The following is a 26,716-nucleotide window of genomic DNA, read 5'->3' as shown; positions in this document are numbered from 1 at the left end:
CGCATTGAACATCAACATTAGTTTTAATCATGCTCTTGGCTATCGAAGCTCTGCTTTGCACTGAAAATTTTTCTGAGCTAAAAAGAATGAAAGTCCTCGAGGTTAAAGCTTTGTGGTGTTATCTTCTACATCTATGACAATATTTTTTTGATTCATTTGTTCTTAATGCTCTACTGGTAAATAATTAAATTGTTATTTTCATTTGCCATAGTTTGGATCCTATTGATATTCAATTATCTTACATTGATATTTGGATTAGAGAAACACTCTAGATCTAGAAGCACTATTGGGTTTTCGGGTTAACCCCAAATCTTCATTTTCATTGTGCTATTTATTCGTTCTGGATCTAACATTATCTTTTGAAAGTGCTTAGAGATTTTATTTTCTGAATCAGATCTTTGGGCTTTTGGGGAAGTTTTCGGTTGAACCAACCGACTCTTAAGGTATAGAAGTGGAAGAACCCACATATATCTCCCTCAAAGGCTTATCATAAGACAATTTTAAAGGGACTTTCTTTGCCATAGCTCATAACTCTTCATAACTGTTTATTCATGTGCTTTATTTATAAGATCTAGCTATTTTATAGCTCGTGTTTTTGCTACCCAAGAGCGGAGGTTGTCCTCACACCCTTTGGGCTAGTAGCTCTATAATTTTTGTGTATATTTCTAACCCATTTTGTACGTATATTTCTCTTGTATATATATTGGATCCCTTCTCTAATTTTTTTTAGATTTGAAGTAGGAGCAAGTGTTTGGTTTGGATATTTTCTTGAATTTTTTTCTTGCAAGTGGAAGCTTGAGGATCAAAGAGAAATTGATTTTTGAAGCTACACACTTGTTCATTGATCAAACCCTCTCCTTTCTCTTGCGCAGATCCTAGACGACTAGGGTTTTAAGGGTTTTTCAAGTTTGATTTTTGAAGAAATCCATTACTTGAGGCTTGGAAAAATTAAGGTAGAATTTTTGTGGATGCTATCTTCATTTTTGAGCCATTTTTCACTTGGCCGCAAGCATAAAGAGGGTCTCTCCCTCTTAGGCGAAATTCCTCTTGGACGTCTTGCAACTTGAATGAATCTTTTTGGAAGGAAATCAAATTTGCTGGGAGGATTTCCATTGTAATTTTATTATAAAATTTTTGTAAATAATATTTTCTCCCAAATTTCTTGGTTCTTTGAGGAAGGGTATTAGCTTATTAAAGTTCATATTTGTAAACCCTCCTCTAGATCTCAACCCTCTCTTCTTTTTAAGAGGCTTTCTCTTGTAATAATAATAAAGGGAATTTTTCTTTAGGGAGCTTAGGGCTTTTCCCTTTGGTATCCCTACCCCCTCATTTGGTAGGAGGATCTCTTGGATAGCTAGTCTCTACTTGTTTCTTTTCTTTGCTAGCTTAATCTCTAGATCTAGTCACTAACTTGTTCATTTTGCATTTGTTAGAATAGTTTTCTTGCTTATTTCATTTTCGTAATTGCATTAACATTCTTAGATCTATTTTCATTCTCACCTTGCTAGTAGTTTTAATCTCTTGTCATCTTCTTGATCTAGCTTGCTTATTGTTTTCATTGAATAATTTCATTGGCTATTAGATCTAATTGGCATCTCTAGTATCTTGGTCTCATTTGTAATTGATCTAATTTGCTTTACTTCATTGGGAGATTTTTGCTTGATCCATTGATCATTCGCATAAGCTAATCTTATACTAATATCATAATTTCTAATTTGATCATATAAGTGGAATGATATTTCACTATTGATAAATCTTAAGATATTTCACTTTTGAATCATTTCATTCTAATTGCATCTCGCTTGAAGGAATTAACTAATTTGCACTTTAGAACTAGTTTGCATATTTCATTCTCTCATATTTACCTCCAAGCGTAAGCTTGGTTGATATAAATTTAGGACAAACAAAGCTTGTTATCTTTGGCAAGTTTTTATCTTAGAATCATCTTTAGGGACCACCCCCCTTGGTTTAGCTAGGAGAGAACCTTAACGAAGAGAGCTGGGAATAGGTGATAGCCCATTCTTTGAGAGTTTCGCCTTAAGGCCACACATGGTGGGATTGGGGACTTTTCCCACATTAATTTAGGTGTGCATCCTAGGTGACAACAATACCAAATCCATGAAGGCTGAATTTATGAAGTGAAGAGCAACGAAGGACCAAATTTTGAGGAAGGCAGAAGACCTAACCTATTCTTTGGGTAGATGAATTGACTAGGAGGATGGACCAGGTTTGACCTAGTGTTTGACTAAGATGTATCTTTGTTGATCTAAAGAAATTCTCTATTGAAAATGTTGCTGGGTTTTTCCTCTATGTGGGTTTTCCGAAGGTAAACTCTTGTGTTCTTGTGTGGCTATCTCTTGATGATCTTACTGGGATATTGTTTTTTTGTTGAAGTTCTCCGTGTAATTGTTTTATGATGAACAATCAATGTAAGAAAATATTTTTCTAAGAAAGCAACATAAGAAACAATTATCAAATTGGAGGACTCTTGAAAAATAAACACTTAGATCCCAACAACTACAGGATGGTCATGGTGGGCGACATGTTTTTGAAGCTCTATGATATAAATCTCCATATGAAGCAAGCAAAGATACCTCAAAGCTAGGGGGTAGGAGGATTTTGACTTGCTCATCAGAGAATTGATCACATATTTACCCTTTGGCCACCATTGAGGAGGCATATATTGTTCTTCAAAAGTCTAGTGCTATAGATTTCAATTTTTTTTGGCTTTGTTGCATAAGAAGCCCTGTTTTAGAGGCTCAAAGACATTGGCATCTCCAAGAGCCTATTGATTGCCACCATGCGCCTATATGAGTTTTAGCTTGGTCGTCTTTACATAGCTCATGTGATGTTTGATTTCAACAAGAGTACCATTTGGGTTAAATAGGGTTGGCCCCCTACCCTTCGCCTTGTTTGGGATTTATATTGATGAGAAGGAACCCTTTCTTCACGAGGATATCTAGGATAATGATTGGTGACTCCACCAAGTTTTGGTATCCATCCTGCTCTTTGTTGATGATGTGGTCCTCCTAACCTCATCTCGAAAGGGTCTATAAAGACAATTAGACGCCTTAGCTCTCTTTTGTGACCTTTGGTAGTTGATGGTCAACTTGGGTAAAACCAAGGTGATGATCTTCATTGGATTGAAGATGACCTCAAACCTTCATTTCTTATTTAGAGGTGAGGAGATTGAGATCACCAACACCTACACATACTTGGGGGCACAATTCTCTAGACCTCGCTTTAGTTTGCGATCAACCCTCTAGCCTTGGATCAACAAGGGCTATGGATCCTTATCTCTTCTTGAGAGACATTTCTTTCGACACCATTTTCAGGTCATCTCATCCAAGATGTTCCTCATGGAATTCCATTATATGACCCACTATTCTCTATTGCTCAAAGATTTGGGTTGGGGGCTTTCTTTACTTGAGTTTGATTAGGGCTCAGTTGAGAGAGTCTAGACCCTTCTCCTTTGGGGCATCATTAGATGCAAGCAAATAGACCCTTGGCGCATCATCCTACAAAGTTTGAGGCTTAACCATTTTGACTTGATATGGTGTTTAGATTGGTCTCTTTTCTACATCACATCTAGAGCTCTAATGACTTAGTGGAGGGGTGAGATGGGCATTTATACTTGGCATATTGTTCTTTAGGTAGTATTTCTCTCTTTGGCTATTAAGCCCTACATAAGCACCATGTTAACCCTCAAATCCCTTATTAAGCCCTATATAGAGTTATTATATTTCTATTGTTATAAAGGCTAAAACCTTTCATTGTACTGTTTCATTATAATTGTACCCTTTATCTCTTATATATATGCTAAGGAGATGTAGTCTTAGGATCATCAAATCTTGTCTTATACATTGTATTCATTGTAAAAGGAGGTTTCGTCCTCAAAGTGGACTGTAGTTATTGGTTTCTTATCTTTTTTAAGGTGCAAGGTTCATAACATTTGGTATTAAAGTCATTATCATATGGTTTTGTTGCGTCAAACGATTCATCTTGGAATTTTCATTATAACTTCTTTCAAAGATGTTTAAGATTGTGAAATTTTAAGCAAATCAAGAAGACATCTCAAGGTACATTTGGTAAAAAGTTTAGATTCTAATTTGGGATACTTTTAGAGATATACCTTGTGGAAGTTAGGGTTTGTGAAAGGTCTTGAAATCACTTTCAAAGAAGTGATCTTCAATTTTTTTTTTTTGTTTATTCTTTTTTCTATATATATATATATATAATTTTTTTTACGGAAGCTTTATATCCTTAAATTTTGAGCATATTGGCAGTATCATAGGTTGAAATTTCGGATTCGGAGGGGCTCAATTTTTCAGAGACATATCAGGACAAAGTTCAACCATCCAGAGAGTCTAGAAATTGGGGTTTTAAAAGGTATGTAACTTACATTTGGCATCGGTTTTGATTGGAAGATTTATTTTTGGTGATTCAAATTTGTAATAAAGAGGAAAAAGAGAAGCATTATTATTTACTCACATGGCTCCTAAGGGTACTTCAAAAGTTACTTCACCACTTAAACCTCTAGAAAGCTCATTCATGACTCGTGAAGAAATAGAAATGTCCAATATTAGCTATTGAAGTTGGAAGGTCAATTGTCACATATGGAACAAACTATGAAGGAAACCAAGGAAGAAATGCAAAATGTCAAGGAAGAAATACAAAAGTCCATGACTGAAAATAAGGAAGAAATACAAAAATCCATGAGTTCCATGGAAAAGCTTCTCTTGGAGAGGCTTCCTAAAAGGGATATTGAGATCCAAGGAAATCATGAAAATAAGGAGGACAATTATATAGGAAGTCAATCACATATTGGGAATATTTTATCTCAATTGGAGAGCACAAATAGGAAATCAAAGAATCATAATCATGATTTTTCACTTTAAGATCCACATCATTACCGCTTCAAGTTAGCACCAAGGAATTACTACATTCAGAAGATCAATATGAGATAGTTTGATGGCAACAATCCTATAACATGGATATTCCAGATGGATCAATACTTTGATCTAGACCAAGTGACAACCTTAGAAAAAAGTAAATATGGCAGTCATGTATTTAGAACATGATTAGTTTGTAGGGTATCAATGGCTTTGTGAAAGGAAAAATGATTCTATTATATCTTGGTCTGTTCTTACGAAGGAATTGATAGCATGTTACAGTGATGTTAAGAGCATAAATTCTTTAGTAGATTGATAAATCTGCAAAAAAAAGGTCCAATTACAAAACACATTCAACAATTCAAAAAATTGAATCTTAGTCTAAAGAACATTTCAAAGGATTATTTGTTAGACCTCTTTATGGGAACTTTAAATGAAAGCATCCAACATGAGGTGCATCTCTTGAACCTAAATCCGTAGATCACGCTATTAGTGTAGCAAGGAAAGATGAAAGTGAGATATGGTCACTAATAACTATAGAGAACATCATGCTCCCTCTCCTAAACCGACAAGGTTGACACAATAGCAATGAATGAAAGAAGAGAAAAGGGGCTTGTGACAACAAGTATAGTAAGGGGCATAAATGTGGCACATAAATTATTCTACATAGATTGTGAAGATGAAGAAGCTCAAGAATTGGAACTTGTTGTTGCAAATTTAGCAGGTCTTGTAGAGTGATACCCTACAAGGCAAACACTAGACCAAGTAGCAACTATAAGGTAATGGTTCACTGTCACCACAGACACTACCCCTTGCTCTCTATGGGATTTCACCAATTGGATGAGTCTTAGTATATGGGTCACTTATAAGAGATGTTCTAGGCTTAAAGGTTTAAGCTGTCACAATAAGCTTTCCAAAGGATGGCTCAACTTAAGTACAAGGCTCAAATGATGAAGAGGCAATGCACATCAGTTAGAGAGGCTAATATAGGGCATGCTAGACCTAGGGAGTGATAGTATGTAAAATGGAATGGACTAAGGTCGAGGTGCCAAGAAAAGGTTTCCAATAATGTATTCCAACAAGACAATGGCACATTAAACCTTCAAAAATCCCTCAAGTTGAAGCTTGACCAAACTAGGGTTTCTCCCAAGGAAAATAGCTAGTGCAAGAGGAATTATGGAGAAGATGGGAGAGATTAGCCATCAAAAGGAATGATTTTGAAGCAACCACTTCTACCCTTGATGTTGAATCCTTCCAATGCCCAAAATTTCCCTCCTAGACAACTTTGCACTAAGCCCTACATGAGGCCGCTTATTCTTAAGAGGGCCAAAAATAGAGAGATAAGGAGAGTGAAAATCAATTTATGGATAAGATAAAGGCTGATCATTTATTAGACAAGGCTAGTGTCTAGTCCTTGCGTGGATGGAGTCTATAGATGTTAAAGATTGGTTAATTCTTGCAAGGGAGTAGGATATTTGGATGTCCTAGCAACAAAACCCTAACTATTATCTTTGTGGGGGATCGATAATCACTTGAGACCTAATTCAAAAGATTCACCAAAGGGATTGCCGTTCACATATTATTGGAATGACCCATTTTGAATTACGTGCAAAAATGGAATATTAACATGCATACGAGGCATGCATATGATAGCTACTTATGCATGCATCGTATGTATTGCATTAGTATACTTACTAATTGAATATCTAACTCAAAAAAAAATTTAAGTTATATTTATGAGTAAATTAATGAAATAACATAAATAAATTATATTTATAAACAAATGTTATAAAATCGTAACTATAACTAAATTAATAAAGAAATATAATTAAACTATATTTTCAAACAAATGTTAGAAATTTATAAACATAATAAAGAAATACAAATTAATAAAGTTATAAACAAATATTATATTTTTTTTTTTCAAAACTTTAAAATATAAAATCAACTTAGTCTTTCAAAGAAACTGTGTATGACTCTGTTTTCAACCTTGAGCACAGGTGGCAGATGCATACTTGGAACCGACTACCTTAGCCCTTATTTGATTATTAATTGAATGGAGAGGTAAGGCGATCACTGTTTGGGGGAAGACAGAGGAGAAATTATATATAAGAAAGGAAAAAGGAAAGAGGAAGGGGTCTGCGGGAAGGGTGAAGTGCTGTACAGAGGAAAATTCCATCAGAATTTGAGAATTGAGCAATTGTTCTTGAATCTTTTGGGCAGGGGGCCTGAGTGCTTCAATTTTGAAGTGTTTTGGAGCTGGGTACCAAGATTGTGCCCAGTTTGGTAGGGAGGATTTGGTCACTTTGGTAACGAGAACAAATTTGGAGCTACGCCAGTTTGGGATCGACTTCAAACGCGAAAACCAAGGATGTATCTGTGTTATTTAGTTAATAGATTCCTGTTAAAATTTAGAAATATAAACCGTGGTGAGGTTATTAGTAAGTTGCAGGAAACGTTGGAGAAGGGACTGTTTTCGGTCAGAAACGAAACGGAAACGAGGAAACTCATACTGTATGACGTGGAAACTCATTTCCAGTTGTACTGGCCCATTTCTCGAGGAGGAAACGTGGCTAGTACGGCCGGAAACGAGTTTCTAGGTCGTACAGTGGAGTTTCCTCTTCTAACTTGACTTTTTCTTGTATTTTTTTTTATATTTTTATTTTTTCGCTTCTAATTTTTTATTGGGCGACTAAAATATCTTCTAGATGCTTCTAGATGCCTCTCAAGTTATAAAAAAGAGGATTTTTTGAGTGGGGCAGCCAAATGTTCAAGCCTATGGCCCTAGTGTTGATACGCAGTTCAAGGTAATGTTAAATTCTTAAAGTAAAAGTGACATTCTCCTTTATTTTTAATTTTCATCCTTTTACTTAAATTTTTAACATTACCATGAAATGACTCAGGATGTTTGGGAGTGGTTTTGCCCTCATTGGATTTCATATGGAGAAAGTAGAATTTTAGATTTCACTCAAAATGCATCAGACTTATTTGTTTTTCAGGACTTCAGGATTGGGGGGATTGCAATGTTTTCGTTGGATTTCGTCATGTACTAGGGTATGGAACTTGTATTTAATCAAGAGAACCAAACCTTCTATGTAGGGGAGACTCCCAATAATCAAGAGCACGTAGGGTACTAGGGTACGAAACTTGTACTTGGTCAAGAGCACTAAGGTCGTTCAACTATGTAGGAGGAGACTCCTAATCAAGCACAAGACAAGAATTTAGAAATTTCTCGTGGCTGGTTTTGGATATTGATATTTTCATTATGTGATCATTCATGAGTATATGTGATGAAAATTTAGAGAATTATAGTTTATGCATTGACAATTGAGAATTTAATCATAATGTAATAAATTAGAATGTATCATATATGCTTTATGATTGCACACATTTCTTAAATGTCCTAATATCTATATATCTATATATATATATATATATATTGCGTTTCCCTGTTTCCAAAATTGTGGGGGGGGGGGTCACGTTTCGAAAACTCGTACCCGTTTCTCCATTTCGTGCAACTTAGGGTTATTACAATTATCCATGAGTAAGGCATACAATGATGATATGTAGCTTCTATACAATTGATCTTCAATAATACTAGTGCAATAGAAAAACCCTAGATTACCAATACATTCCATACGTTAGACATAGGGGAAAAATTCATCAACAATAAGGCTTACTTACAAGATGACATGCATGAACAATCCATTTGTTTATCCAAGATAACTTCTCCGAAGCCAAGAGAAGAGCTCCAATAAACAATGTTCTCCATAGATCACATCTCTCCAGGATACAAAGAAGCTAAAATTCTCCTAAGAGAGGCCAAATTAGTCCAAGTGATGATGATTGAAATGAAAAGTCCTCTCCTATATTAATGCGAGGAGGATGATTCCAAATATTAGCCTCAAAGCCCCTACTAACAAGTTAAATCATAAGAAACACTTGGGTTACAAGCCAACCCACTAGCGTTTGATCATAAGTGCAAAATAAGCCCACACGTCTGAGTTGCTAGCCTTCTAAAGCTGATGTCATGTGAAAAATGGCCTCCATATGCTATGTCCAAGTGCTAGAAGGTGCCCAATGTGATGTAGAAGCATGTAAAAATCATGATTTGAGGGACGACCCTCAAATTCGCCTCAATGGTTACATGTGGTCGCAAAATCGAGCTGGGGTACAACAAAGTGGTCTCCATGGGTCTCTAATTGTGAAAAGTGTCAACCTCTGCTCTAGTGTTGAGGGCTTTTCGGGTGCAAGTAGCCCTCCCAAGTCTCCGAAGGTTAGGCCATCCTCATCTAGGCCTTGGATCCGCTGCCATTCGTCATAAGGTGCTAAGGCCAACTTGGGGGCATGTTGGGTCTTGGTGTATCATCGAGAAGAATCATTAAATCCAGTGAAAAGCGACACAACTTTGTGGGTGCAAGGAGTGCTTTGGTTCATGGGTGATATGCTCGTGTTGTTGGGAGGCCCAATAGTCTCAAAGCTTCACTTGACAGTGCCAATATCCTTCTCAAATTGCTTGGATACCTGTGAGTTAGTTGCCCAAGACATGGGTTGCTGAACCACTTGACAATCACACATAGATTCTAGTGAATAAACCAATCTTTAAGGAACAAAATCATTATTGCATCTAAGTGAACCAAGCTTGAGTGTTATGGGCTATTTAATACTTCAAATAAGGATCCCTTTCCAAAATCACGACCTTGAACTCGCAATGGTGTTTTCTCCGTAGGTGGGAGTGGCTAAAGGACAATCCTATTAGGTGTTTCCATCCCCCAAGGGGGAAGTAACATTTCCTCAGTCCACCCTTCAATCGATAGGTGTCAGTGAATAATAATGATGGAAACAGAGGAGACAAGACTTTGTGGCCAAGTGCAACATCAAAGGGATTGGCTGATGGGGGATCCACACCCTGATCGTATAGATGTGAGGAGTGAGCAAATGTGGATGGATGAGTTACCAACTCGGCCTTTGCTTTTCAACCCCTATTGTGCACCTTTTACTTTTGCTTTTTTCTTTCTTTCTTTTCTTTGTATTATTACTCATAGCTCGATGGTTAGAGCTTGCTTTAAATGAAATAACAATTTTATTACCCCTTAATGAGGTAGTTCATTGCCCATTGGGATATTTTCATTAGATTTTCATCAAAAGGAAAGGAAATTTACCTTAGAGGTATCTAAGGGAAACCCTCTAAAGTGATAGGCTCTTATAGCAAGACAAAATTGCTAGAAAAGGGACACCATGTTGTAATTGTGCAATTGTGTTCATTGAGTGTTTAAACATTTGTATCCTTTGCTACAATAGATCTCCAAAGTTTATAAATGATCATTCTAAGGAATATGGAGAGATGGGTCTTCCACTTGCTCGAGATCATGACCATGCTATTCATTTGCAACCTGGAAATGTACCACCTAACATTAGGCATTGCATGTATCCATATGCACAAAAAAGTGAGATTGAGAGTATGGTTCAAGCTATGTTGCACAAAACTTCTAGGAACCCAATGTTTTGGGTCGTACCTGTAGTCAAAACTAGACTTAACTCTATTGAAACTCGGTGGAAACTCGACCATCATGTAATCATTTACGATAGTTAATATAGACTTGGTTGTCCTTATAAATTGTCATCTATGGTTCTTATTCCCTCTTTTCTTGCAAGATAATGTGTTATTCACTTATTTATAAATTTATTTTGTATATATATATATATATATATATATAGATAGATATATATATACATATATGATGTTTCAACTAGCGTTTCAGCTAACATTTCCATTTTTTGGAGGCGACGTTTCTAAATGTACTTGTTTCGGAAACTCCGAAATGTTGCGACACTTTGTGCCTCTTAGGGCTCAAGAAATGTTAGAGGTTGGCATCATTCAACCTAGCTAGAGCACTTTCTCTTCACTATTGGTAATGGTTATAAAAGAGGATGGTCCATGGTGTGTGTCGATATTACAGATAGCTCAACAGAATGACAATCAAAGATAAGTTTCCTATTCCTGTCATTGATGAATTATTAGATGAATCTCATGAAGACTAAGTTGGATCTATGTTTGGTGCAATTTTGATGCAAGAAGGAAGGTCTCTTGCCTTTGAAAGTAGTGAAGTTAAAAGAAAGAACTTACTCAGACCCATCTATGAAAAAGAAATGTTGGCCATAGTATGTGTAGTTAAGAAATGGTGCCCATACATAATAGAAAGACACTTCAAAGTAAAAACACATCATGATAGTTTGAAGTACTTCTTGGAACAAAGACTGTCTTCAGAAAAGCAACAAAAATGGGTTACAAAGATGCTAGATTACGACTCCAAAATTATCTACAAAAACAGAAAATAAAATATTGTGACAAATGCACTCTTAAGGAAAGAGGAAGACAAAGAGTTTAATATGCACTATTTATTTTCCACAATTTGGTTAGGTGGAAGAAGCAACGATAGAATGGAAGCAAGGTGTGAAGGCTCACAAGATCAATCCATAGTTTTAAAATTCGGCCGATTCGAAACGGAAATGGCCGAGCTGATCCGTTTCATTGCCCAAAAATGTGACTCGGTGGAGGAAACTGTTCAGTAGGCCGAGTCAGCCATGACTCGGCCGAGTCATTCAATGACTCGGTCGAGTCATGGCCGACTCGGCCAACTCGGCTGTTTCTGTATTGACTCGGCCGAGTCATAACCAGTGGCCTGTAACCCCATCAAAACAACGATTTGACATTTTTTTAATGACATTTTGAAGTGTTTGCTGATTGGTTTGAACTCCAATGTGTTTTATGAATTAGTTAAATGTTATTTGGGGTCCATTTCCCCCTCCCAAACCCTATTTAACACACTCAAATGCTCTCTACTATTGATATGCTATTCAAATTTCATGGTAATGTTAAATTCTTAAAGTAAAAGTGACATTCTCCTTAATCTTCATTGTCATCCTTTTACTTAAATTTTTAACATTACCATGAAATGACTCAGGATGTTTGAGAGTGGTTTCGGCCTCATTGGATTTCATATGGAGAAAGTAGAATTTTAGATTTCATTCAAAATCCAGCAGACTTATCAGTTTTTAAGGATTTCAGAATTGGAGGATTGTAATGTTTCCATTGAATTTTGTCATGTATTAGGGTATGGAACTCGTATTTAATGAAGAGCACCAATCCCTTTATGTACCTTGATGTTAGTGACATTGGTTGTTGAACTCCTCTGGGATTCGCTCCCAAACCAGGAGCTTCTGAAAATGTCGCTCTCGCTCCCGTTTTCGCTCCTGCTCCCAAGTAACACAAAGAAGAGAAACCGTTTGGATAAAAAATGGTTAAATGATCTAGTTTATGTCCAATACAACCTCCGGCTCAGACGAAACCATTTGCTGAACAAAAGACCTGATTCAGATCCCATTGTGTTGGAAGACATTGATCCAACATCAGATTGGGTAGTGGAGAGTCGTCCAGCAGAGTTTGATCCTGATGAGGATCTTGATTTAGATCTAGATATTGAGACATCAGTTGAACTTGAACATGCTGTTCAGTTGAGTGCAGATCCCAATCCACCAGCCTCAGTCTCACAGCCAGCAAGGACTCCAGTTGTAGGTGCTTCCTCTGCTCAGCCACGACAGAAGCGCAGCCGCATATCTACTCTATCTCAGCTTGCATCTACTGCAGTTGCACAGCCTGCTAGTGGTACCACTTCTACATCTGCAATTGAAGATGATGATGATGAGGAGGAGCCATGGGGCCCTCTATCTGACTCTGATGATGATCCAGAGATTGATCGACATGATCTTGGCTCCTTTGACAGTAGCTACTAGCCAATAGTTGTAGTACTAGTACTGGAGTCTGGTCACAATTTACTTTTGTTGTAGAGGCCATTTCTAGCCTCCTTGGTTATGTGTTTTTTGTTTTGAGTCTTTGATCATGTATGACAGTTGACAATGTAGTGCCATTAGGTACCATTTTGATATAATGGATTGATTCATGAGCCTACTTTGATCATATGTTGTCTTCCATCTATATTATAATGTTGTGTGTTTGGAAACATGAATGAAAATCTTTAAAATTATGTTTAAAATCTTTAAAATTATGTTTTTTTATAAAAAAAATAAATATTTAATGTATTTTTTACAACGACCGAGTCATTGAAATTGAGCCGGCTGAGTCATTACCCTTTCGGAGTCGGAGTCAGAGTAGATCCTCGGCCGAGTCGGAGTCGGAGTCGGAGTTTTAAAACTATGGATCAATCAACAACTACAAGAGGACCTCGATGCAATATAAAAGTTTATGTGGAAGAATGATTTGTTGTGGTATCAAGATTGCTTGTACTTATGTAAGAGTTCTCAACTCAAAGAAAAGGTCCTTTTGGGATTACACACTTCTCTTGTAGGAGGGCATTTAGGGTTCTTGAAAACATACCATTGGATCAAGAAAGATGTTTTTGGGAAGATCTTACTGTAGATGTGAAAAAGTTTGTATGGTATACCAACAAAATAAGGGGGAGACAATCAAGACCCTTGAGTTGCTACAACCATTCTAGCCATACCAAGCCGACATTGTGAAGAAATTTCAATGGATTTATTACAGGTTTAACTAAATTTGAAGAAAAAAATGTCATTGTGGTAGTGGTAGATCGAGTGACAAAGTATGCACATTTTTGCTCTGTTTCTAATCCTTTTAAAGCAAGTACAATGGTAGAAGCATTCTTGGAAAGATTCCAAATGCTACATGGAATATCGAAGATTATTATAAGTGACAAAGATCCAATTTTGACTAGAAATTTTTAGACTAAATTATTTTCTTGTCTAGGTACTTAATTGGCTCGCAACTCATCTTACTGTTCTCAATCTAATGGGCAAAATGATATTGCGAATACATGTTTAGAAGGATATCTATATTGTGATATGTAGAGGCAATGGGTCAAGTGGTTGCCCTTGGTAGAATCATGGTACAACACATCCTTCCATATTTCATCAGAAATCTCCCCATTTATGGCACTTTCTGGATGTCATCCTCCATCCATCACGTCACCCTTGAATGGGACTGTAAGGCCTCAAGCAGTGGACGACAACATAGGGCACCAAAAATAGGTTTTCAAACTATCAAAGATGAAATTGGTTATGGCACATAACATGATGAAACAAGAAGTAGATAAACATTGCAATGAAAGGGAATTTGAAGTGGGGAATTGGGTATTTGTGAGAATACAACCATATAAAGAGATTTCCCTCAAGTAACAAAAGGACAATAAATTAGCATTGATGCATTATGGCCCTTAGAAGGTGTTGTAGAGGATTGAAAGTGTGGCTTACAAATTGGAGTTGCGTCCATTTTCATGTGGTCTTCCTTGTTTCTTGGTTACAAGATCCCAATTCAAGCTATTTTACCATAGATTAATGAAGAAGTGCCATGTCGACACTAAAACCGCTTATTAAACCCTAAGTATTAGTTATTATGTTTTTATTGTCATATTGTTATGTCAGTGAGAACCTTTCATTATACCGTTTCATTATAATCTACCCTTTGTCTCCTATATATGTACTATGGAAACATAGTCTTAGGATCATCAAATCTTGTCTTATATGTTTTATTCATTGTAAAAAGAGATTTCCCCATGATAGTTGATTGTAATTGTTGGTTTCTTATAATTTTTAATGCCCAAGGTTCATAACACTAGCCCTTCAGATCGGGCTCAACATTGGTTCATGTAGGTTTTGGATCTTTTAGTGTCCATGGGCATTCATATGGACCATCTCCCTTCATTTAGATATTTTGTGGATGCACTTGACCACCTCCTACCTACTAGACATGAGTGAAATACAATAATTAGGGATGACATTAAGGCAGTTTATCCAAATCACTTGGGTTAACCCTCATGGTGGGTTATGCCCAAAGATGGCCTTCTATGCTGAACCCTTCTTGGAGCTTAGAGATTGAATCATTGTTCAGCCATAGTATACACTCTGCCATTGTGTACACGCTCTTCACATGCCCCTAGGCCAATTCAAGGTGGGTTCTCACAAACTTAGGGTAGAGACAAACAACTAGATCAATTGATGAACTTCTTTGGTCTTAACTCTTGGGTAAGGTGCTTGTCCTCCATGAACTTACATTTTCAAAGATGATGGTTTTAAAGAGTGGCTGATCAACTTGCCATATCTCTTTGTTCCTTTCAATGAACTGACTGGCTATGAAGGTTAGTTGGTGATGTGGAAAAGTAGTATGTTGATGTGGTTTTGATCAATCCACTTGAAAAAAAATACAGAAGGAAGTATGCCTTGAATAAACAGAAAGTAGTTTTTGTTTTGTGAAAATGGGGAAATTTCTAGAAGTGCCTAGTTATGTCCAATAATTTTGTGTTATCTGAGCTGAAATTTTTTGCAGACATCTACGCTGACACTAACTCGATTTTTTGATTAAAAGCTATTATTTTTTAATCGTTTGCTATTTTGACAAATTCAACTTCCTTGAAGGTGATTCTGAAACAATTATTTTAGGGTCCCATTAGGTCAAGTAATGCCCATGCAACAAAACTGAGCCAAGATATTCATTAAATGCACACCTTCCTTGAAGATAGTTCCATAATCATTCATCCATAAAGTTGTTTAATACCTTAAACCCTGTGATGCCATGATAACAAAATCATCAAACTATGCCAAAATAATTCAAGAAATAGCATACCTACTTGAAATGGATTGAATACCCTGGAGATTGTTTGAATAACAATTTCTTATCAATGTAGATATTTTCCTCCTAGATATTTCTAATGCAATGGTCGTATTACCTTGTAAGCTTATATAAGGCAGTTTATGAAGAAATTTCAAGCCCCACTTTGGTTATCAATTTTCCTTATCACTCCATGCATTTAGTTTTAAATCCAAGCATGATAAAAATTGTAAAATCTGGAAATAACTATTTTTTTGAAAACACAAATTTAGAGATTTCACAATTGCTGAAATTGTAAAAATAAAACACAACAAAATTATGAGAGCCACACATAGAAAATAACACAATGATTTTTGGTCAATGTGACCCTGGAAAACCCCCTACAACTCTTGGGGAAAACCAGTTTGAGAGGTTTTCTTTATTTCTGAAAATGCTTTTACAGAGAAATTGAAATACATAGTAAAAATTCCAGCAATCACAAATTACAAGTTATCTCGAATTCCATGCTTGAACTCCACCTCAAAAATCGTGCCAATCAGCGAACAACACATAATTTTTACAGCGATAAAACAACATTAAATTTGCACGACTTGCCTCGAAAAATGTGCCCAAAACTTGTATGGATTGTACGGATTTCAACAGTATGACTTCCTCGAAATTCGTGCCCAAATCCGCTTCGAAATTCATGCCCAAATCCGCCTCGAAATTCATGCCCTTGATGTTGTCCCTCTTCAATTTCTGTGCTGCCCCTCTTCCTCGATTTTTGTGCTTTTCTCCTACTGTACGATTTTGCTTTGGGATGTGTGCCAATAAATGTTGATGTCCAAATTCGCTGAAATGTCTTGTTGCTGCTCTCATTCACTTCCTCACTGCTCAGAAATTTTCTCCTTGCTCTCTCTTCTCTTTCTCGCAAATGCTCATGAAAGAATAAATTGATCTTTCCCTCTTCTCTTCTCCTTTTAACTCTCTAAATGGCTTTTTAGGTTATCCAAAGATCTAATGGTTGAGATTCATTTAGATCTAGGGATGAGAATAAATGTGCATTTAATTTTCACTTTCTATTTTTTAACTCACACACTTAGCTTTTTATTTCCATAGTCACTTTTTCACTTTTTAATTCTTCATTGACTTTAATAAAGTCACTTTTAAATTTGAATGTAACTTTACCACTTATAAAGTCACTTTTAAATTAGAATGTAACTTTACCACTTATAAAGTCACTTTTAAATTTAATTGACTTTGCCACTTATAAAGTCACTTTAGGAGAAAAGTAAAAATAAATTTGGACACTTTTCCTCATTCCAAAGATCAAAGCCTTAGGGATGCACTTGTCCTCTGGTACCCAAATTTTAACACATTTTCTTATCGAGGAAAGTGTTCCTCACCACTCCCATCTTGTCTCTGAAGTAGACATGCTTGTCCTGTGATAAGGCTTAGGTGAAAATGTCCGCTACCTGCTCATTTGTGGAAATGTACTCAAGCCTGACAACTCCCTTTTGGACATAGTCTCTAATGAAGTGATACTTGATTTCAATATGCTTTGACCTGTCATGAAAAACTGGATTCTCCGTGAGTTTTATGCAACTCTGATTATCACAGTGAATTACTGAAGGTCTCAACGGCTAACCAAATAAACCAAACAACACCTTGCGAAGCCATATGGCCTCACAACTAGCCAAACTAGCTGCCATATATTCTGCCTTAGCTGAGCTCAACGCAATTGACTGTTGCTTCCTGCTGATCCACGACAGAGATGCCGAACCCAGCTCAAAACAACACCCGGAAGTACTCTTCCTATCTGAAGCACAACTTGCCCAATCTGAATCCACAAATGAGTACACCTTGGAGTGTTTTTTTAATCTGGTTAAATATCCCTTCTTTTTCAGAGGCGGATAATTTTCTAGGTTTTTTCACTCACGTTTTACTCCAATGCCAGGGCGACGGTTTGAAGATTGAGCCCTTGACACATCTTAGTGTCTAGAGTCGATGTATATTACCATACTAGATCACACAAAAAGTTTCGTGGAATTTGGCTAGGTCTAGGTAGGATTTTTTAATAATTAAAAATTTCTCGCAAAACGAGATTTTTTAAATTATTTTCTATGTAATGGTGTAAATAAGTGGCCTACTCACTGAAATTCATCCTCAGTGGCCCAACATTATCCTCGGACCCACTTTGGGGGTCAAAAAATGACTTAGAGTCCTTCAAAAGCCGATTTTTCAAATGACAGTGGCAAAAAATGGGAAAAAAATGAAAAATATCAATAATTGGAAAAATTTCTAAATTTTTCCAAAGACAAAGAAAGTCAATCAAATAACATGGCAGTTCCAAATGAAATTCAAATATGATGTGGTAATTATGTGGAGCCCACCACATGAAGCCACAACTCAAGTCAAATGGTCCAATGTTGAATTAAAGAGGCAATGTTGAAATATTACGTATGGATAATAATTTACATGTGATTTAATTCAAGGGCAAATATGCACATGCCATAAAATCCAAAGTCAAAGCATTGTCTCATGTACGCTGCCATCAAAGAAACTCCACTCAGTCAGTAACTAAAGTTAATAACGCAGCACATGTTTTGATATCAGTTTTAGTGGGGACAACTCTGCCACATGGGACAATTCTTGCCCCCCTCCATTCCATGCACACCAAAGACATACACTACCAACAAATTAAATCATACGCAGCAGTTAAAGGCAGCGATATGTTGATGATAACACACAGATCTGATTGGCATTGCTTTGGTACACGTGGGGCACAAGATCGTTGTATTTGATTTATGGCTAATTTTGTGGGATATTGCTCCCATTCATTTCCACAGATTTCACACTTGGCAATAATAAGATGCGCGCACATGCTAGCAAAGGGATACGTTGCCCATTTTTTATGCCACCCACAACGGATTTGAAGATATTCGATGGACAGTCAAGGAGTCAAGGTTGCCACCTACAGCCAATCATCTTGTCACTTGTGATTTGATTTTCTACATTGGGATTGTCAATCCATGTCCACTTGTCGTTGGAATTTTCCTTGGGATCATCTCCCATTTTCTTATTTATATGAGTCTTGAGCTCTCATTTGTATTTTTAGAACGAGCTGTTGGGCTTGAGGAGCCTTTGCTGGATTTTTGTATTCATCTTTCATATAAACAAATAAAAGTCTTTGGGGTTACTAGCTTCTCTTGTGGTGCATTCTTTGGTTGATGAGGTATACCTGTGTCATTTGATGTTATTATTCATTTGATTTTACATTGCTATCTAGTTGTTTTTTTTGTGCATTTGCTTGAGGGCATTATTGTCTAGGGAGGAGAGATTTGCAACTATCTCAAATCTCCTTTGGGCTTGGCATATTTTGTGATCTTGTTGTAGCTTGTTATTTTTGATTGAATGACAAGCTCAACTTGGTCTTTATATGCCAAGTCTCTTTTGCACTAACAATTGGTTTGCAGACATTTTTGTGTTCAAAAGATAGGTTGCCAACTCTATTGGAGTGTGAGGACTTCTTCGGTTGGAATAGTCACCTCCAAGGATATCAAAGATCCCACAAGTTGTTCAAGCCAACAATCTCATAAGACATCAAGAGATTTATTTAAGAGGGGGTTTCATGAGCCCTTTGCTTCTTTTCTATCTTGAAAAAATATCATATATTTTGTATGCTAACTCTTTTGCTTGCTTTCTTACAGGTGTTCTTGGAGGCAATTCAAGTTTGAAGAAAGAGAGCTGAAGCATAAACTAAGTAACCTTTTTCGATTTGGAAACCCAAGTCTAAGTTTATTTGGGCTTTCATTTGAAAGCATTTCACTTCATTCTAAGCAAAAAAAAAAAATAAATAAATAAAAAAATTCATTTCTTAAAGAGCAGTACTTTGAAGGCACTGGTTGTTTATGTATTTCATGCTTATCTTATGTGTTTATGGTTATTGCTCATATCAGGTTTTCTTATAAATCTTAAATAAATAATCTATTTAACTCTAACAATTCTCCTAGAAACTCACATCTTTTTTAACTTAACTTTTCATTAGGGACCACCCCCCTTAGCTAACCTAGGAGATAGCTCAAACAGAGGGACTCGGGATTAGTGTGACAACCCCTTCTCTGAGTTCCTTGCCACCAACCACACCTTGTGGGGTTAAAGGCTTTTCTCACTGACTTGTAGGTAGGTGTAGGCGGTAGGGTCAAAACAATTCATCTCTGTTGCAATCGATATAATGGAGCAAATAGATGTATATCGAGCTACTGGAGCGAAGGTATCCTCATAGTCAACTCCCTCTACCTGTGAGAACTCTCTCGCCACAAATCGAGCCTTGAACTTCTCTCGATGTTGCCATCTGCAACATGCTTTATCTTGTAGAGCCATCTGGAAGTAACAATTGATTTACCTTCAAGCCTCGGCACTACCTCCCAAACATCATTCTTCATAATAGAAGAATACTCCTCCATCATGGCCTCTCTCTAGACTTGTTGGCAGACTGCCTCCTCATAACTAGAAGGCTTAGAGTCAACAATACTTGTTACCGATGCCATGTAACCACAGAACCGCTCAGGTGGTTTACTCTTTAACTTGTCTTTTTGGCCCAACAACTGATGTGGCCTCGCACAAGGTATTTTGAATCCACTTGGGCTTCCTCTTCCCTGAGCATACTTCTCCCACTGGAGTGAAGGAATCCTCATCATCATCAGATGCCTGAACTCCTGAAGGCCTGCCAACAGACCTCATGCCTGAATCTGTGTCTGTAGATGCTGAAGTATCGTGCGAACTGTCCATTAGTGGAATACCGTGTGAACTGCTCTGTGGATTGCCGTGCATGCGGTTCGAAGAACCACCCACCTGGCTTTGAGAGCCACTACTCACTGATGGACTTGACACTGTAATCGATGTACCTCCTGATCCTTGACCACTGGATCCCTGTGACTGACTCAGCTGCTCTTGAGGGTTTGGTGACTCTAGATACTCTAACTCTCGTGACCTCTTGAAAGCTCTCTCGTCCTTGAACTTCACATCCCCTATTTTGCAAGTACACAGCAATGTTGCAGGTCTCTGCCCACAAAAATAAAGGTAAACCCTGATCATAAAGCATGGCTTTGGCAGCCCCTGCAATGGATCTGTTATTCCTCTATGCAACCCCATTCTGCTGGGGCTAGTAAGGAACTGTGAACCCCTCATAATGCCTGCCTCAGCACAAAAATCAACAAACTCACCAAGGGTATACTCCCCTCCATTGTCTGACCTGAGGACTTTGATCTTCCTACCTGTCTGGGTCTCCACAAGAGCTTTGGACTCTTGAAACCGCTTAAGACCTCACTCTTGGTCTTCAAGAAATAAATCTAGGTTTTCCTGGAGTAGTCATCAATGAATAAAACATAGTACTGATAGCCACTCAAGGATACAATTTACGTTCGACCACTCGCATCGGTATGAATCAAGTCAAGGATCCCGGTCACTCTGCTGCCATTGTTGGGAAAAGGGGATCTAGCAAAATTCCCCATAGCACATCCTCTACATACATCAAGGTGATCAGAACTGAAATCTGGCACACCAGTGGTGATCTCCTGCAATTTACTCAAGGCCCCATGATACATGTGCCCCATCCTGCGGTGCCAAATCTCACACAAATCTGAACTGCTAGATCTGTTGTCGGTCCTGTCACGGGTGCTGCTACTCAATGCCATCACGGGCTGGAATGAGAACTTGTACACCTTGGCATTGTGCACACCAATCTCTCTAGCTGAAGAAGCTGGAGTTCCCCTAGCATATATAAGCACCACCGATCTCCTGAACAACACATCATACCCTCTGTCCTTAAGTGCTGAGACAGATATCAGGTTCTTCATTCCAAGCACATATAGAACATCTGATATTTTCAAGGGAGGTTTGGGTCCCCTATCAAATGTCAATGTTCCCACATCAATTGCTCTAATAATGCTGTCATCAACATACCAAATGCTAGAAGATGCTCTGCTAGTAGCAAGGAATGCAAACTCCCTCTGAACCTGCATGGCAGGGGATCCTGCACTAGAGGCCTCACAAGCTATGAACCCAAACTCCTGAACAAAGCTTTCTGAGAAGCTCGCTATCTCTGCGGAAGCTGCCATGGGTTTGTCTTTCCCTTTTTTGTTCTTCTTCTCCGGACACACAACAACATAGTGTCCCAACTTTTGACGGTTCCAACATTTGACTTTGGAATAGTCTTTCTCCTTGTTTTGCTGTTTGCCTTTACCTTTGCCTTTGCCTCCACCGTTGGAAGCTTGCTTCTTTGCTCTGCCCTTCTTGCCTCTTGATAACAATGCCACATTGTCATCCTCCTCCACCTGTTTGGCTTCCTCAAAATGGTTTTTTCTGATCTCATTTTGAATGCAATCATCCCACAACCTCTCCCAATCTGGAAGGTTTTCCCGTGCAACAATGCCATCCACAAAATTCTCCCAAGTCTTGGGAAGACCATTCAAAGCAATTCTCACCAACTCAGTGGGTGCAATGATCTCACCTATGGCTGCCAACTCATCTCTCACTGAAGTGATTTTTGTGAGGTATGTTGTAGCACTATTAGTGTTAGCCGTTTTAATGGCCTTTAGTTTCTCCTTTAGGACCATTTTTCTGTTTTCATTTGAGCTCTGGTAAAGACTGGTCAAGGCTGTCCACATCTGATGTGCATAAGTCTTTCCTTTCACATGATGAATGACATGGTCTTTGATTCCTTCCAGAATCAATCTTTTTGCCTTAGCATTATTTTTGTTAAACTTTGCGAACTGTACAGGGTCAACAAGTACTATAACTGGGTTCTGTGTGGTATTTACCATAATGCCCCAAACTTCTACTTCCTCAAAGATGCTCAAGATTCTCTCCTTCCATGCACTGTAGTTGTTTTACTCATCCAACTTGTCTTCAATTCTAAAACCCAAAGACATGTTTCACTGTCCTACCAAACTGAATTTTCAAATTTGTGGTAAAGGTTTTTGTTTTCTGTGTAAAAATCAGCTTGCTGTAATTTTCACTTTGCTGTCCCAAACTGCACTTTTCAGCAAACCAAGCTCCGATACCATGAAGAAATCTCAACCCCCACTCTGGTTGTTAGTTTTCCTTATCACTCCATGCATTTAGTTTTAAATCCAAGCATGATAAAAATCCTAAAATCTGGAAATGACAATATTTTTCTGAAAACACAAATTTAGAGATTTCACAACTGCTGAAATTGCAGAAATAAAACATAGCAAAATTATGACAGCCACACAGAAAATAACACAGTTATTTTTGGTCAATGTGACCTTGGAAAGACCCCTTACAACTCCTGGGGAAAACCAGTTTGAGAGTTTTTTTTTTTTATTTCTGAAAATGCTTTTACAAAGAAACTGAAATACACAGTAAAAATTCTAGCAATCACAAATTACAACTTATCTCGAATTTCGTGCTTGAACTCCACCTCGAAAATTGTGCCAATCAGCGAACAAACAAAACAGAAATTTTTACAGCAATAAAACAACATTAAATGTTGTACAACTTGCCTCGAAAAATGTGTGCAGAACTTGTACTAACTGTATGGATTGCACGGCTTTCAGCAGTATGACTGCCTCGAAATTTATGCCTTTGTTGTTGTCCCATTTCCTCAATTTTTGTGCTGTCCCTCTTTTTCGATTTCTGTGCCTTTCTGCTGTCCATATTTTGTTGAAATGTCTTCTTGCTGCTCTCCTTCACTTCCTCATTGCCCAGAAATTTTTTCTTTGCTCTCTCTTTTCTTTCTCTCAAATGCTCATGAAAGAATGAATTGATTTTTTCCTCTTCTTTTCTACTTTTAACTCTCTAAATGACCTTTTGGGTTACCCTAAGATCTAATGACCTAGATTCATTTAGATCTAGGGATGAGAATAAATGTGCATTTAATTCTCACTTTCTATTTTTTAACTCACCCACTTAAATAAAAATCCACTTAGCTTTTTATTTCCATAGTCTCTTTTTCACTTTCTAATTTTTCATTGAATTTAATAAAGTCACCTTTAAATTAGAATGGAACTTTACCACTTGTAAAGTCACTTTTAAATTAGAATGTAACTTTACCACTTATAAAGTCACTTTAGGAGAAAAGTAAAAATAAATTTGGACACTTTTCCCTATGCCTAAGATCAAAGCCTTAGGGAACCACTTGTGAGGTAGTACCCAAATTTTAACAGTTTATTATTCCTATTAGGAACATGATTCAGAATATTTAATGTGCCAATAATTTGTTATTAATTGGTTGACGTAACACCAGATATGGATTCTGGTACATAACATAAATGAATGTGGTTTATCTTGTCAGAAAGATTCCTTGCAGTTGTCTTTGCACCTAGTATCGATCCTTGAACAATTTTGATCTCTCAAAGCAAATATTGCTAGGGTACTAACTCACATATTTACTTTTGATTGCATTGTATTTTTATTTTGTTTATGCAGGTTACTTTATACAAGTGGTATTTGATTAGGGTGGTTAAAAACTGTCCTCAGAATGGCATCATTGATGATGAAGAACAAGTAGCTGTTGGAGGGTACACAACACCAGAGTAAGAGATATAGGAAACCTTTCAGCTGGTTGCTGGGTCAGCTGTTTTATGGAGGCTATGTTGGTGTATCTTCACCTTTTTCAATTTTTATCCATATTCATCTATGTGGTTTACATTGTTACAGTTTGCTGGATTGTGAGGAGTTTAGGACAGCACCTATAGAATCCCGTCTAGAGAAATGCAAGCTGAGGACGGTTGATGGGCTTGATGTTCTCCTGATGGGTACAATAGATGAACAATGCACTAATGACAATGGTTTTCCTTTCCAAGTATGGTAGATGATTTCTGTTTCTCTTTTAGTTTGGGGTATTTTATGATGATTACTTACTCTATGTTCTAACTCATAGTTCATCAGGTAATCCATTTATTCCTGCATGGTTTTCCATTTAACTGGAACCATATTATCAGTATATCCAATAGGAAACCAAGTTTCAATATGCATATTCTATCAGCTAGCAATACAGAAGATTGTGCAAGCAAGGAAAAAGTGGAAAAACCTGACTCTGAGTGCCCAGTGGTACAGGTTGATGGCACAGAGACTGGCAAATCAAGTTTACTGGAACAAGAACAAAGCTTGTCCAGAACAGATTCTCGAAGGGAATCCTCACTAAGGCGCAGTAAGAGAGTAAGACACGACTCCCAGCCTGCTAAATTGTCTGAAAAATCTATTTGTTGCAAGCTAAGCACAGAAGACAAGCCTGAAAAGCTTTTCACAGTTGTGGAATCACAGGAGAAATCTAATATCTTAAAAGAATCAGAAGCTAACTTGAGTTCAGGTGCACCTAATAAATCTTTAAATTTCAAGTCCTCAGACATGGACAATCATGTACAGATAGTCCAAGAAGATAAGTTGACAGCTTCTGGAAAAGAATTTGTGGGATCACAGGACAATCCTAATATCTTGAAAGGAACAGAAGCTAACTTGTCCCCAGGTGTTCCCAGTAAATTTGTAGAAAAGGAAGCTCCAAGACTCAAGTCATCAGATGTGGACAGTGATGTACAAGTAGACCATGAAAATATATGGACAGATTCTGGCTGTGAATTAAGGAGGACGAAATCTCCAAATTTCTCAGCATTTCATGTTGGCAGAGGTCCTGTAAAAACTGAGAAAAATGTTTCACCAAAATACAAGAGCAAATATTTCAAAAAACAGATCGAGGGTGGGAGTTCTCATGATGAAGTCAAATTAATAGAGTCTACAGGAACTGTGAAGATAAAAGAAAACAATGCAAACCAGACCATTGACAAGTTACCTTATTCCGAGGGTGACGCTGATAACAGAACTGATAACCAGGAAGTTGAACAATCATCCTGGAACAATGTCCATTTGGAGCAATTAATTGATAATTGTACTCCTGTGGAAGAAGGGTCGCAAAGTCATATTTCGGAATTTGCTGACATTTGTTGCAAAAGGAGGAGACCAAGTAAGTCAGATACTAATAGCAGGAATGTGTATTCTCAAGCATCAGCAGACGTATTATGTGATAAAGGTACAGTGATGGATGGCATAAGTAATAATTCTGATGGTAAAGAATTGAAAGATATGACTGACTGTGAGTTGCGTCAGGAAATTACCCCCAAAAGGAGAAGAGGCAAAGATCCTGTTAAAACTGAGGAGAATGTTCCACAAAGATATAAGAGGACCAAAGAATCCAAAGAAAAGATTGACTGTGTGGGTTCTCTTAATGAAGCCAAATTGGTAGAGTCTACAGGAACTGTGAACATCGGAGACTGCAATGCAAACCTGACCATTGGCAGGTTCCCTGATTCAGAGGGTGATGCTGATCTTAGAGCTGATAAGCAGGTAATTGAGCAATCATCCCAGAACAAGGTGCATTTGGAGCAATTGATTAATAATTCTATTCCAGTAGAACGGACCCGAGAAATTGAAATTCCTATTTCAGAATTTGCTGTCACTGGTTCCAAAAAGAGAAGAGCGAGACCACGTAAATCCAATACAATAATAAGCAGAAATAGTAGGAATGCATATTCTGAAGCCTCAAGGGGCATATTATGTGATGAAGCCACGGTGATGGATGGTAGAAAAAATAATTCTGATGTTAAAATTATGATTCGCTGCGAGGAGTTGCATCAAGAAATTACTCCTACAAGTCCGCCATTAGATAAAGCTTGCAAAGGGACAGATGAGACAGTGCATGCTGAAGAAAAGAATTTGGCAGAATTTGGTCTTTTACATTTCCAGAAACCTGTTTCATCTTCTTCTGCAGAAAATATACCCTTTTCATCAGGAGATAGTCACATTAATAATGATGTCAATAGAGTTGAGAAAGCTGTGAACAAGACGAAAACAAAGAGAGAAGGCAAAAGTAAAAGTAGGACAGGGGATGCAAATCTCATGTGTAATGTTTCAAATGGGCTTGTGTGTAATGAGATAACAATGAAGGATGGTTTAAAGCTGAAGCTTGATGATATCAGTGAAATTGTGGATGGTGATCTGAACCCAGTAGCTGTTGAAATTGAACATGACATGTCTGCTGAACATGACACTGAACTTGGTGTCGACCTTGTAAAGGAAACTATTGATAAGGATAAAGATAGCCTGCAAACTCAAAAGAATGGTACAGAAAGAACCACAAGCACTCTAATTGGTAAAAGACAGTCTTCACATTCAAAGGTAAGTTCTC

At 37.4% G+C, this 26,716-nt stretch overlaps 1 protein-coding gene across 1 annotated transcript in view; it reads left to right on the top strand.

Moving 5' to 3' along the window:
* LOC149203778 (uncharacterized) overlaps nt 1-26,716 on the top strand; it is a 73,336-nt gene that overhangs the window by 45,449 nt on the left and 1,171 nt on the right. Inside the window, exons 2-4 of the mRNA XM_089400247.1 lie at nt 23,965-24,071; nt 24,196-24,340; nt 24,427-26,706. Coding sequence (XP_089256373.1) covers nt 23,965-24,071; nt 24,196-24,340; nt 24,427-26,706 — 2,532 coding nt within the window. The remainder of the gene's footprint in view (nt 1-23,964; nt 24,072-24,195; nt 24,341-24,426; nt 26,707-26,716) is intronic.

Source organism: Pinus tabuliformis, chromosome 2_1 (assembly GCF_031772625.1).
Source record: "Pinus tabuliformis cultivar Carrire ecotype Pingquan chromosome 2_1, CPIR1, whole genome shotgun sequence".
Lineage (NCBI taxonomy): Eukaryota > Viridiplantae > Streptophyta > Pinopsida > Pinales > Pinaceae > Pinus > Pinus tabuliformis.
Note: the sequence above shows the minus strand (reverse complement) of the source record. Positions and strands in the feature narration are given on the sequence as shown.